The 14996-nt window shown below is 46.1% G+C and overlaps 1 protein-coding gene across 2 annotated transcripts in view; it reads left to right on the top strand.

The window, feature by feature from the left end:
* Positions 1 to 14996, top strand: part of LOC132401724 (kynurenine--oxoglutarate transaminase 3-like) — a 167922-nt gene that overhangs the window by 15644 nt on the left and 137282 nt on the right. The window contains exon 2 of one of the 2 annotated variants that reach the window (XM_059983850.1): positions 5627 to 12512. The exons of the other annotated variant lie outside the window; for it this stretch is intronic. Coding sequence (XP_059839833.1) covers positions 5867 to 6901 — 1035 coding nt within the window. The 5' untranslated portion in view covers positions 5627 to 5866 and the 3' untranslated portion in view covers positions 6902 to 12512. Of the gene's footprint in view, positions 1 to 5626; positions 12513 to 14996 lie in introns of those variants that run through there. 2 annotated transcript variants of the gene reach the window in all.

The raw sequence follows: 14996 nt of genomic DNA, 5'->3' as shown, positions 1-14996 counted from the left end.
CTGAGTGAGAAAGGAACTGGGAGAGGGGAATCATGTTTGGGAAAAGGGGAAGGGAATGGGAAGCACCAGAGAGACATTCTGTAATGATCAATAAACCAATTATTTAGAATCAAATAACCTTGCCTGCTGTCTGAGGGCTGGACGTGTCTGCACCTTTGCCACACCCCTATCCCTGGCATTTCTTCTCTGCCACCTGAACCACACCCCTCCCGGGGAACTCCAGCCTTCCTATTCCCAGCTTCCCAGCTCCCACCGGATTTACAAACTCACTCTCCGCTCCATATTGATAAATACAGTACTGTGCAAAAGTCTTAGGCACCCTGGCTATATATGCCATATATGTGCCACAGATGTTTACACAGTACTGTAATTCAAAGTGAAAATTAGTGGTGAATGGAACAAATGGTCTTCTCCCATATTAAAAGGAAATAATTGGAAACAGGATATTCACTTAATAAAATAGGAACTATACAAATCCCAATGAGACTGGCGTCAACTCAACACAGGTTTCATCGCAGGTAGATAGGGTCATGAAGAGAGCTTTTGGCACATTGGCCTTCATGAATCAATGTACCGAGTACAGGAGTTGGGATGTTATGTTGAAGTTGTATAAAACATTGGTGAAGCCAAGTTTAGAGTATTGTGTGCAGTTTTGGTCATCTGCCTACAGTAAAGATATTATTAAGATTGAATGAGTACAGGGAAAATTTACAAGGATGTTGCCAGGATTTGAGGACCTGTGTTGTAGGGAAAGGTTGAATAGGGTAGGACTTTATTCTCTGGAGTGTAAGAAAATCAGGGGTGACAGGATAGAGGTACACAAAATTTTGAGGGGCATAGATAGGGTAAATGTAAGCAGACTTTTTCCACCAAGGTTGAGTGAGTCTAGAACTAGAGGTCTTAGGTTATGGATAAAAGATGAAATATTTAAGTGGACTATGTACAAGAACTTCTTCACAAAGAATGTGGCAAGTGATGCCACCAAAAGTGATGGACGCAGGTTCAATTGCAACATTTAGGAGAAGTTTGGATAAGTACATGGAAGAGAAGGGTATGGAGGGCTAAGGTCCAAGTGCGGATTGAATAATAATTCAATAATAGGCAGAATAATAGTTCAGCATGGACTACGTGGGATGAAATGTTTTTCTGTGCTGCAGTATTCTTTAATTCAATGACTCTATCAACTTGCTGCACATCCATCTGGAGCGTGAGCAGTTCAGCCCTTAAAGTCATATCCCCCATGACCACCCAACACACATGTGGCGATGCCAAAATGCTGAGAACGTCTGCAGGATCGAAAAAGGATGTCTATTGATATAGTAATGGAGAAGCAGACGTGCTCATCAGTGAGTTAAGCACCAGGGCGAAGATCAAGGAGCTTAGGAGACAAGCCAGACCACCATAGGAAGACCCAGACAGGATTATTATCAAGTTTATTATTTATTATCTAAATATTAAAGTTTTATTATTCAAAACTCAGAACCAGGTTTATTATCACTGGCATAAGTCATTTAATTTGTTGTTTTACAACAGCAGTACAGTACAATACATAAAAAATTACTGTTAGTTACAACAAGAAATATAAAAAATAGTGTAAATAGGAGGCAAAATAGTCAGGTAGTGTTCATACATTCATAGTCCTTTCAGAAATCTGGTGGTAGAGGGGAGGAAGCAATTCCTAAAGCGTTGATTATATGTCCTGAGGATACTGAATCTCCTCCCTGGTGGTAGTAATGAGAAGAGGGCTGTGGTAGTCAGCTCTAGCAATGGATTCGTCACTAACTCAAGCCATGAAAAAATAAATGTCCTATTTATTAATTACTTTATTGATTGAAGCACAAAGGGGAAATAGGCCCTTCCAGCCCTTTGAGCCTTGTCACCCAGCAACCCCCAATTTAACCCTAGCCTAATCACTGGACAATTTACAATTAACCAACCCACTGGCACGTCTTTGGATTGTGGGAGGAAACTGGAGTACCTGAAGGAAACCCACACAGTCACCGGGAGAAAGTACAAACTCCTTACAGGCAGCAGTGGGAATTGAGCTCAGGTCGCTGGTACGGTAAAGCGTTGTGCTATCCACTACGTTATGTTCTGAAAAGATACTGAACAGAGTTGTGCTGAGCTGCTTCACCAAAGAGATTGGGAGTTCATTTATTGATGCATTCATATGCTGTATGTGGTTCTAGGGAGAGACTATTTTGAACTCTGGGCTCCCCCAGCTGTCTAATGGTAAGCTATATAATGTGGGAGACTAAGTTGAACTTCTTATTTCTTGCCAGTAATGTCAATGTTTGCCTTTTTTATTGCCTGGAGACTAGTCCCTGTTCAACAAATCATATTGAATATGGGGAGAATATTTTTCAATTCATGTAACACACATAGAATTCAGGAGGAACTCAGCAGGTCAGGCAGCATCCATGGAGAGGATTAAAAAATTGATGTCTTGCACTGAGACTCTTCATCAGTTATAAGCAAAGATTGAATAGATTGCCTCAGAACGTAGAAAACTGGGGGGAGATTTGATAGAGGTAAACAAAATTATCAGGGGTATAGATAGGGTAAATGTAAGCAGGCTTTTTCCACACAGGTTGGGTGGGACTACAAGATGTCATGGGTTTAAGGTTGAAAGGGGAAAAGTTCAAGGGGCAGGGATTCAGATTTCTGGATCTTTGGGGCCTTTTTGGGGGTAGGCATGACCTGTACAATAAGGATGGGTTGCACTTGAATCCGAGGGGGACCAATATCCTGGTAGGGAGGTTTGCTAAGGCTATTGGGGAGAGTTTAAACTAGAACTGCTGGGGGGTGAAAACTGAACTGAAGAGACGGAGGAAGGGGCAGTTGGCTGACAAATAGAGAAAGCTTGTAGGCAGTGTGAGAAGGAGGACAGGCAGGTGATAGAGAAGGGATGTGCTCAGTCATGGTTTGAGATGTGTCTACTTTAATGCAAGGAGTATCATGCACAAAGTGGATGAGAGAGTATGGATCAGTACTTGGAGCTATGATGTTGCTGCCATTACAGAGACTTGGATGGCTCAGGGGCAGGAATGGTTACTTCGAGCGCCAGGCTTTAGATGTTTCAGAAAGGACAAGGAGGGAGGCAAAAGAGGTGGGGGTGTGGCGCTGCTGATCAGAGATAGTGTCATGCTGCAGACAAGGAGGAGGTCATGGACGGATTGTCCAATGAGTCTCTGTGGGTGGAAGTTACAAGCAGGAAGGGGTCAATAACTCTTCTGGGTGTTTTTTATAGACCACCCATTTGTAACTGGGACATCGAGGAGCAGATTCTGGAACAGTGCAATGATAACAGGGTTGTTGTGGTGGGAGATTTTAATTTCCCAAATATTGATTGGCATCTCCCTAGAGCAAGAGGTTTAGATGGGGGGGAGTTTGTTAGGCGTGTTCAGGAAGGTTTCTTGACACAATATGTAGATAAGCCTACAAGAGGAGAGGCTGTACTTGATCTGGTATTGGGAAGTGAACCTGGTCAGGTGTCAGGTCTCTCAGTGGGAGAGCATTTTGGAGATAGTGATCACAATTCTATCACCTTCACCAAAGCACTTGAGAGGGATAGTGTGGTAAACTATGTATACCTGACTGGACACGCCCCCTGCTGACTGCTCCTGTGGCTCCTCCCACAGACCCCTATATAAAGGTGATTGGGGGCACTGCTCCTCCCTCAGTCTTCAACATGGTCGTGTTCCCTTTTTCGCTGTTAATAAAAGCCTATCGTTCACTTCCAGTCTCCTAGAGTTATTGATGGTGCATCAATTTTATTAACAGCGATCTTAAAACATGGAATGAATTTTACAACCCGACAGATTGGATATTGACCCTCAATCCCAGGAAGCCAGTAATGCTTTTGAACTCTGGCTAGCATGCTTCGAATCGTACTTGGAGGAGATTCAAGTGACCGAGCCTGCCACGATGCGCAGAGTTCTCCTCTCCAGGGTCAGTCCACGGGTCTACTCGATGATCAGGGACCAACTGAGCTACCAGGGCGTGATGGACGCCCTCAAACGACAATACCTGCGGCCAGTGAACACCGTCTATGCAAGACATCGTTTAGCGACACAGCAGCAGTGGGCCAGGGAGTCGAACGCTGAGTTTGTCCGGGCCCTCCAGACACTCGTGTGGGCCTGTGATTGCAGGGGGCTGATGGCGGAACAGCATGCGGAGCTCCTAGTACGAGACGCCTTCGTCACAGGGATCAGGACAGGGTACGTGTGCCAGCGGCTGCTGGAACACGCCGATCTTACATTCGGCGATTGAGCTGGCCGACACGCTGGAGGCCGCTCTGCACAACTCCAATGCTCTCCAGGCGCACGATCTCCCGCTGGCCTCATGGACGCTACAGACCCCGCAACTCGCCGCCGAATCGACCACAGCCACTGCCAGTCACAAGTCAGCAAAGTGTTACTTCTGCGGACTCGAGAAGCACCCCTGAAACCACTGCCCAGCCCGAGAAGCTACCTGCTCCAGCTGCGGAAAGAAGGGCCACTTCGCCAAGGCCTGTGAGTCCAAACAGCGGAGTCCAGCAGCGCCGCATGCGAGGCATGGGGGCGGCCATCTTGGTCGGCGCCACCTCGTACCCCCTCCGACCCATGGGTGCTTACCGGGCACCCCACCGCGCCAGACCAAGACGGCGATTCAACTCTGGCCTCCATGACCCTTGACCAAAACACTCCACACCAGCTCGCTAGGTCAATGATGGATATCCTGGTGGAGGGGCACAGGACTAGCTGCCTGTTTGACATGGGCAGCACGGAGAGTTTTATTCACCTGGACACGGTGCAATGCTGCGGACTCGTGACACGGCTGGTAAGCCAGAGGGTCACCATGGCTTCTGGGTCGCATACAACAGACATCGGGGGTGGGGGGTTGTGTAGCGACACCAATGGTGCAGGGCACAGAATATTGGGACTTTACATTACTGGTTTCCTCAACTGTGTGCCCCTGTGCTTTTGGGGCTCAACTTCCAGAGCCACCTGAAAAGTGTGACAATGGAGAATGACGGGCCCCTCCCACCATTCACTGTCAGAAATCCTCAGTTTTGTGGGACTTTGTCATATACCCCGCTACTAACCACACACACATATGCCGACCCGCACATCCCACCCAACACCATGCCAGCAGCTGTGCTAATGACGCCACTTGCAGCCTCTCCACCCTCAAGATCCCTCCCCCACCACTGTTCGCCAACCTGACCCCTGACTGTAAACCTCTGGCAACTAAAAGCAGGAGGTACAGCGCGGGGGACAGGGCCTTCCTTAAGTCAGAGGTGCAGCGACTGCTCAGGGAGGGGATCATTGAGCCAAGCACAAGTCCTTGGAGGGCCCAGGTGGTTGTTGTTGGGAACGGGCAGAAAAATAGGATGGTCGTGGACTATAGCCAGACCATCAATCGGTTCACACAGCTTAACGCATACCCCCTAACCCGCATCGCGGATATGGTCAATCAGATAGCTCAGTATGAGGTGTACTCGACCATAGACCTGAAATCCGCTTACCATCAGCTCCCCAACCACCCGGAGGACCGCCCCTACACCGCCTTCGAGGCGGGCAGCAGGCTCTAACACTTCCTGTGCGTCCCCTTCGGTGTCACGAATGGTGTCTCTGTCTTCCAGAGGAAAATGGACCGGATGGTGGACCAGCACCAACTGAAGGCCACGTTCCCATATCTGGATAACATCACCATCTGTGGTCACGACTGGCAGGATCACAACACCAACCTCCAATGATTTTTCCAAGCGGCCAAAGCTTTTAACCTCACCTATAACAGGGACAAGTGTGTGTTCGGAACCACCCGACTTGCTATCCTTGGGTATGTCGTGGAGAACAGAGACATTGGCCCTGACCCCGACCGTATGCGCCCCTGTTGGAACTCCCTCTTCCCACCACCATCAGAGCCCTCAAACGGTGCCTGGGCTTCTTTTCCTATTACGCCCAATGGGTCCCTCACTACGCAGACAAGTCCCGCCCCGGTCAAGTCCACCACATTTTCCCTCTCAGCCGAGGCCCACGCGGCCTTCAGCTGCATTAAAGGGGACATTGCCAAAGCAACGATGCATACGGTGGATGAGACCATTCCCTTCCATGTAGAGAGTGACACCTCTGACTTTGCGCTGGCTGCTACCCTCAATCAGGCAGGAAGACCGGTAGCATTCTTCTCCCGTACCCTTCAAGGCCCTGAAATTCAGCACTCCGCAGTGGATAAAGAAGCCCAGGCCATAGTGGAAGCTATTAGGCACTGGAGGCACTATCTCGCCGGCAAAAGGTTCACCTTGCTGACTGACCAGTGCTCAGTTGCATTCATGTTCAGCAACCAACAGCTGGGCAAAATCAAAAATGATAAAATTTTGAGGTGGAGAATAGAACTCTCCACCTACAACAATGACATCCTGTACCAGCCTGGAAGGCTCAATGAGCCCCCTGATGCCCTATCCTGGGGAACATGTGCCAGCGTGCAGATCGACCGGCTATACGCGCTCCATGCAGATCTTAGCCACCTGGGGGTCACCTGGCTTTTCCACTTTGTGAAAGCCCAGAATCTGCCTTACTCCCTTGAGGATATCAGGACGATGACCAGGGACTGCCAAGTCTGCACTGAGTGCAAACCACACTTCTACCGTCCTGAACAGGCACAACTTATCAAGGCCACCCGCCCCTTTAAGCGACTGAGTGTTGACATTAAGGGTCCTCTTCCCTCCACCGACCGCAATGTGTACTTTCTTAACATAATCGACGAGTACTCGCTGTTCCCCTTTGCCATCCCCTGCCCCGATACCACTGCCACGTCCGTCATAAAGCCCCTGCGCCAGCTCTTCACTCTGTTCGGATATCCCTGCTATATCCACAGTGATAGAGGGTCCTCGTTTATGAGTGACAAGCTGCGCCAGTAACCTGCTGGCTAGGGGCATTGCTACTAGTAGGACCACGAGCTATAATCCCCGGGGAAATGGACAGGTGGAGAGGGAGAATACCACAGTGTGCAAGGCCACACTCTTAGCCCTTAGGTCAAAGGGACTGCCGGTCTCTCGCTGGCAGGAGGTTCTCCCTGAGGCACTCCACTCCATCCACTCCCTGTTATGCACGTCCACCAATGCCACCCCTCATGAGCGACTCTTTTCTTTTCCCAGGAAGTCTGCCACTGGGACCACCCTACCAGCTTGGCCAACGACTCCAGGGCCAGTGCTGCTCCGGAAACATGCGAGAAGCAATAAATACTCCCCGATGGTCGAGAGGGTTCACCTACTTCATGCGAACCCCCAGTATGCCTATGTGGTCTTACCTGATGGGCGGGAGGACACGGTCTCCATTCGCGACCTGGCGCCCGCAGGAGCACCAGACCCCTACCCCGATCACTCCACGGTGACTATGAACCCTGTACCCACCGATGTATATACCCACAAGACACCGCACACACCAAGCCCTACACAGACTCCTCACGACACTCCCATACTGGGCGCCACGCACACGCATGAAGGGTTACTGATGCCTAACGGGCTGGCACCTCAAGTCAGGCCGGAGCCAGCACAATGTAGATCGTAGCAACGGACTCGACCGTCTGATAGACTTGACCTATAAATATACTTCTCAGAAACTTCGTCCTGTGGGGACTCTCTTTTAAAACAAAGGGGGGGGGGGGTGAATGTGGTAAACTATGTACACACCCCCCCCCTGCTGACTGCTCCTGTGGCTCCTCCCACAGACCCCTGTATACAGGCGATTGAAGGCACTGCTCCTCCTTCAGTCTTCAACATGGTCGTGTTCCCTTTTTCGCTGTTAATAAAAGCCTATCGTTTACTTCCAGTCTCCTAAAGTTATTGATGGTGCATCAGATAGGAACAGACTAGTTTGAAAGAGTTTAATTGAAGTGTGGGGAAATATGAAGCTATCAGGCAGGAACTTGGAAGCACAAATAGGGAGAAGATATTCTCAGGGAAATGTATGGCAGAAAGGTAGCAAATATTCAGGGGAAAATTGCGTGGCATTCTGCATAGGTAAATTCCAATGAGACAGGGAAGGGATGATAGGGTAAAGGAACCATGGTGTACAAAGGCTGTTGAAAATCTAGTCAAGAAGAAAAGAAAAGCTTACGAAAAATTCAAAAAACTAGGTAATGATAGAGATCTAGAAAATTATAAGGCTAGCAGGAAGGAGCTTAAGAATGAAATTAGAAGAGCCAGAAGGGGCCATGAGAAGGCCTTGGGAGACAGGGTGAAGGAAAACCCAAAGGCATTCTACAAGTATGTGAAGAGCAAGAGGATAAGACAGGAGAGAATAGGACTAATCAAGTGTGACAATGGAAATGTGTGTATGGAACCGGAGAAAGTAGTGGAGGTACTTCATGAATACCTTGCTTCTGTATTCACTATGGAAAATGACTTTGTCAATCATAGAGATGACTTACAGTGGACTGAAAAGCTTGAACATATAGACATTGAGAAAGAGAATGTTCTGGAGCTTTTGGAAAGCATCAAGTTGGATAAGTTTCTGGTACTGGACAAGATATACCCCAGGCTACTGTGGGAGGTGAGGGAGGAGATTGCTGAGCCTCTGGCAATGTTCCTTGCATCGTCAATGGGGACGGAAGAGGTTCTGGAGGATTGGAGTGTTGCAGATATTGTTCCCTTATTCAAGAAAAGGAATAGAGATAGCCCAGGAATTTATAGACCAGCGAGTCTTACTTTAGTGGTTGGTAAGTTAATGGAGGAGATCCTGAGGGGCAGGATTTATGAATATTTGGAGAGGCATAATATGATTAGGAATAATCAGCGTGGCTTTGTCAATGGCAGGTCATGCCTTACGAGCCTGACTGATTTTTTTTTGAGGATGTGACTAAACACATTGATGAAGGTAGAGCAATGGATGTCATGTATCTGGATCTCAGCAAGGCATTTGATAAGGTACCCCATGCAAGGCTTATTGAGAAAGTAAGGAGGAATGGGATCCAAAGGGACCTTGCTTTGTGGATCCAGAACTGGCTTGCCCACAGAAGGAAAAGAGTGGTTGTAGACATGGAGGTCGGTGACCTCTGGTGTGCCTCTGGGATCTGTTCTGGGACCCCTTCTCTTCATGATTTTTATAAATGACCTGGATGAGGAAGTGGAGGGATGAGTTAGTAAATTTGCTGATGACACAAAGGTTGGAGGTGTTGTCGATAGTGTGGAGGGTTGTCAGAAGTTGCAGCAGGACATCAATAGGATGCAAAAACTGGGCTGAGAAGTGGCAGATGGAGTTCAACCCAGATAAGTGTGAGGTGGTTCATTTTGTTAGGTCAAATATGATGGCAGAATATAATATTAATGGTAAGACTTTTGGTAGTGTGGAGGATCAGAGGGATCTTGTGGTCCAAGTCCATAGGACACTGAAAGCTGCTGCACTGGTTGACTGTGTAGTTAAGAAGGCATATGGTACATTGGCCTTCATCAACCATGGGATTGAGTTTAAGAGCCAAGAGGTAATGTTGCAGATATGTAGGACCCTGGTCAGACCCCACATGGAGTACTGCACTCAGTTCTGGTCGCCACACTACAGGATAGATGTGGAAACTATAAAAAGGGTGCAGAGGAGATTTACAAGGATGTTGCCTGGATTGGGGAGAATGCCTTATGAAAACAGTTTGAGTGAGCTTAGCCTTTCCTCATTGGAGCGACGGAGGATGAGAAGTTTTTTACACAGAGAGTAAAAAAGAGAGTGAGTGTGTGGAATGGGCTGCCAGCAATAGTGGTGGAGGATGAAACGACAGGGTCTTTTCAGAGACCCCTGGAAAGGTACATGGAGCTTAGAAAAATAGAGGGCTATGGGTAACCCTAGGTAATTTCTGATGTAAGTACATGTTCCGCACAGCATTGTTGGCCAAAGGACCTGTATTTTGTTGTAGGCTTTCTATGTTTCTGTGAGGGGAATCTTCTTTATTCAGAGGGTGGCAGGATTGTGGAACGAGTTGCCAGGTGCATGCAAACTCGATTTCAACAGTTAAGTAAAGTTTGGATAGGTACATGGATGGCTATGTCCCCGGGGAAGGGTGATGGGACAGTTTAAACGGTTCAGCATGGACCAGATGGGCTGAAGGGCCTGTATCTCTGGTGTACTTTTCTATGGCTCCATATGACTGGAAAGGAAGGGGGAAGAAGATGGGGCAAGGGAAGTAGTGTGGTAGTGTAGTGGTTAGCACAATGGTTTTCAGTACAGGCGACCAGGGTTCAATTTTCACCTCTCCCTGTGAATGTGTTGGTTCCCCCCCACAGTCCAAAGGTAATACTCACGGTGAGAATCATGTTAAGATGATCCATGAGAGCTCTTAACTGTCATAAAATAGCAACTTGATTTGTGTTAACTGCTTCACAATTCTCGGCCAAAACCCATTTTACACTTTTGAGTTTAATGTCGCAAAAATTCTTAACTCCAGTCACACCTGTACCTAATGGAACCCAGATCGCTGCCATTGAAATAGTGTTACACTAACTGTTAATTGGTCATTGTAAATTGTCCTGTGATGTCTAGGGTTATATCGGGGGATTGTTGGGCGTCATGGCTCGAAGGTCAAGAAGGGCCTATCCCACACTGTATCTCAATAAAATAAAATATTTAGGAATTACATTGATAAGTTGTAATGTTATGCATCTGGGCTTGGCTAGCTCAGTTGGTAGAGCATGTAACTGTTAATCCCAGGGATGTGGGTTTGAACCCCATGCTGGGTGTCACTGTTTTGGGGCAGCACAGTAATGGTTAGTGTAACACTATTACAATGCCAGTGATCTGAATTCCATTATGTACAGGTGTGACTGGACCTCAGAATTATTGCTACCTTAAAATCAAAGTGTAGAACGGGCTTAGCCAACAATTGTGAGAAATAAGTTTGCTATTTTATTATGAGAACTAAAAGCTCTTACGAATCTTCCTAACATGCACTTCACAATGAATGTTACCTTATTTGAGTTTGGAAATGTAAATGTTTCTGTTAAGAGAACATGGTTCTGGTATCTGGTTTAGTTTAAAGCAGCAGTCAGGGATTGAACACGAGTTGCCAGGGAGCATTCCCGAATGGAAATATATCTATTATTGGAGACTTTATAATACACCACTTAGATATTCATGGTAATGACGTGTAGTCTATGTGGTATTGTTGAAAGGAAATCACGTTTGATTAATTTACCTTTCCCTGCTTTGGATGTACTTATGTACTCAGATCTCTAGAAGATATTAGGTAAGGTGCCACATCAAAGATTGTTGCACAAAGTAAAAGTTTGTAGTTTAGAAGGTAACCTTTTAACATTGATAGAAGTTTGGATGGCTAACATGAAACAGAGTCTAGCAAGAGATAGGTCTTCTGATTGGCAAGATGTAATGAGTGTGTTCCACAGGGATTAGTCATACTGCTTAGGAACAGGCCATTCCCAAAGTTGTAAATCTAGTCCGCTCCATCTTAGGCACTAACCTACAAAGTACCCAGGACATCTTTAAGAAGCGATGTCTCAGAAAGGCAGTGTCCATAGTGTAAAGGGGGTTTCTTCTTTTTTCTTTGTTACTGTTGGGAAAGGGCTTCTTTGTTTTGCTAAAAGCAGGAATGTTTCTTTGTTGCGAGAGAGTGCTGGGAGAATTGTATTCCTTTGTAAACCAAATGGGGATTAATGTTCTTTCTTCTGAGTCTGTAAGCTTTTGTTGACGGGCTTTCGGGCAGATCGGCGCGAGGGGGTGAGAGAGAGGACACAATGCTGTAAACTGGGTGAGGAACGGACCCCAAGCGTGGGTCCGAGGCCAGGAGGTACTCTGAGGAGGGGGGATGAAGCTAGATGGGCTTGGTTGACCACTCGGAGGGTCCTGAGCTGCGAGTCGAGGAGTTCAGAGGGGATCGAATGGTGGCCAGAAGACTTCAGTAATTGAGCTCCAACGGTTGTGCACGAAGTGGTTTGGACTTTGATAAGTTTGGCACCTTTATTTTTTTCTCTTCATATATACTGTATCGTTATTAATCACTTAGTTATAGTAACCTTTATAAATTGTACTCATGTAATTGCTTATGGTGTACTGTCTGTTTTTTGGGTGAGGCGGGGACATCACACAGCATCCACACCAGCTGATTACCCAGTTTGGCGGGGCAGAAGGCTGCTCCCCCTAGACGAGAACGAGCTGAGCGAGCCTGAGGCGACCCAGGGGGTTACAATTATTAAAGACCTCCAGCACCCAGGGCATGCACTTTTCGCACTGTTACCATAAGGTAGGAGGTACAGAAGCCTGAAGGCACACACTCAGCAATTCAGGAACTGCTTCTTCCCCTCTGCCATCCAATTCCTAAATGGACATTGAAACTTTGGACACTACCTCACTTTTTTAAATATAGTTTTTCTGTTTTTGCACATTTTTTAATGATCTATTTAATATATGTAATTGATTTACTTGTTTATTATTATGTTTTATTTTATTTATTATTATTATTTTTCTCTCTCTGCTAGATTATGTATTGCATTGAACTGCTGCTGCTAAGTTAACAAATTTCACATTGCATGCCGGAGATAATAAACCTGAGTCTGATTCTGATTCAGCCCAATTTATCCATGATGATTAAGATGTTTATCCAAGCTAGTCTCATTTGCCTGTGTTTTGCTCATATCCCTCTAAACCAGGTGTTCCAAACCTGGGGTCCATGAACCCCTCAGTTAATGGTAGGGGTTCATGGCATAAAAAGATTGGTAACACCTGCTCTAAACCTTTTCTATCCAGGTATTTATCAATGGAATGTTATTTCACTGTAAACAACCCACTTGACTTCAATCCTCAATAATGAGCATAAATTTATACAGCATCTAGGATAAGAATGCAAATCTGTACCAGTGCTTCAACATTTTAGAAATCACAAACTGTTTTGATGAAGGCGTCACAAGCGTGGCTACCGACTTTGCTTAATTCTTAAAAATAGATTGGGAAGTAAACTGTGAAGAGGAGATAAGGTGGATTCAAAGGGATATGGACAGGATAGTGAGTGGGCAAGTCTGGTAAGTGCCCCAAGAAAGCAGCATCCATCATTAAGGATGGCCACCATCCAGGCCATGCTCTCTTCTCGCTGCTGCCAGTAAAAAGGATGTATAGGAACCTTGGTTCATAAACCGTTATTACCCTTCAACCATCAGGCTCCTGAAGCATTGTGGATAACCTTACTCACCTCAGTTCTGAACTGATTCCACAACCTATAGACTCACTTTCAAGGAGTCTTGTTCACAGCATTTTTTTTCTTTTTGCATTTGTGCTGATTGTCTTTTGCACATTGGTTGTCAGCATTCTTACATACAGTCATAGAGTCATGAAGTGATAGAAAAGTACAGCAGAGAAACAGGCTCTTTGGCCCATCTAGTGCACGTTGAACGATTGAAACTGCCTAATCCCATCAACCTGCACCGGGACCTTAGCCCTCCATACCCCTACCATCCATGTAGTTATCCAAATATCTCTTAAACGTTGGCATCGAGCTCACATGCACTTTCATGACCTTCTGAACGTGCATAGTTTTTCATTGTTTCTATTGTATTTCTTTGTTCTACTGTGAATGCCTGCAAGGAAATGGATCTCAGAGTAGTATATGGTGACATATACAGTAAGTAATTCGATAATAAATTTACTTTGAACTTTGAAATGAAATACAGTGAGAAATATTCCTTTAAAAGCTTGCCCATCTCCTGCAGTTTCCAACAAGGACAATCACACTAATCCTTTAAGAGGCTCTATTTTCCCCCGGTTACCCTTTTGATCTTAGTATGCTTATATAGAACATAGAACAGTGTAGCACAGTACTTTGTTATGCTGACCTATATAAACATGCTCTGTGATCAATCCAGCCCTACCCTCCTAACAGCCCACAACTCTCCATTTTTTCTTACATTCATGTACCTATTTAAGGGTTTCTTGGATGTCGCTGTGATATCTGCTTCTTCCACCTCAAATCGCGCAAGCATTAAAAGTAAGCAGAACGAAAGTGAGTCACACAGACTCGAGGCCCAGAGCAGCAGGAGCAGGCCATGCCCCAGTTCAGCACAGACCGCAGCCACACTTACAGTGATGGCCTGTTATTGTCACCCTGGGAAAAAGGCATTTGCTGTCCACTCTATCAAAATCTCTTTTGATTTCCCTTTGGCTTATGTGCCAAAGCTACTTCATGTCTCCTTTATGCTCTTCTGATTTCTCTCTTAAGTGTACTACATCTCTTATACTGCTGAAGGAATTCAGTTGGTCCCAGTTGTCTATACCTGCCTCCTTTGTCCTGACCAGTGCCTCAATATCCCTTATCAACCAGGGTTTCCTAACTCTTCCAGCCTTCCTCCGAACTCTAACAGGAACATGCTGGCCCTCACCTCTGCCAATCTCATTTTAAAACTACAACCAGCCTCTCCCAATCAATCTTCGGAACTTTGCAATTACCTACCATTAAAAAACCTCTTTTTCTTGGAACTAGTAGTGATCACCCTATATATTTAATCTTTTAGTTCCCACTATTGGGAGACCTATAACACAATCACATCTTCTTATTTCTAAGTTCCACCCACACTGCATGATCTTCGAGGGAGATCCTCAGTACCACTGTGATGTTCTCCCTAATCAAAAAATGCAATTCCCTTTCCAATCTTACCCCCGCATCTATCACACGTGGACGATGCGTACCCTGGCATATTGAACTGCCCTTTTGCCCATGTTTTTGCACTAGCTATAATATTCCAGCACCCCCCCCCCCCCCCCAATACCCATCTGCTTGCCTGTCAGGCTTCTTGCATTGAAATGATTGCAGTTTTGCAAGCTATTGAAAATGGCCAGGGACAATTAAAAGTAGTTCAAATAGACACAGATAATTGTGGGTCAGTCTCTTTCTCTGCAACAGCTCTGGGCAATTTCCCCCATTCCCTTCTCTCTTTTTCTATTCCCCATTCTGACTCTCCTCATCTCTTTTCTTATCACTTGTCCATTATTGCCCCTTCTTCCCTTTCTCCAATGATCCACTCTCTTTTC

The sequence above is a fragment of the Hypanus sabinus genome, chromosome 11, assembly GCF_030144855.1.
Source record: "Hypanus sabinus isolate sHypSab1 chromosome 11, sHypSab1.hap1, whole genome shotgun sequence".
NCBI classification, from domain to species: Eukaryota; Metazoa; Chordata; class Chondrichthyes; order Myliobatiformes; family Dasyatidae; genus Hypanus; species Hypanus sabinus.
This window is presented reverse-complemented; position numbering and strand designations above follow the sequence as displayed.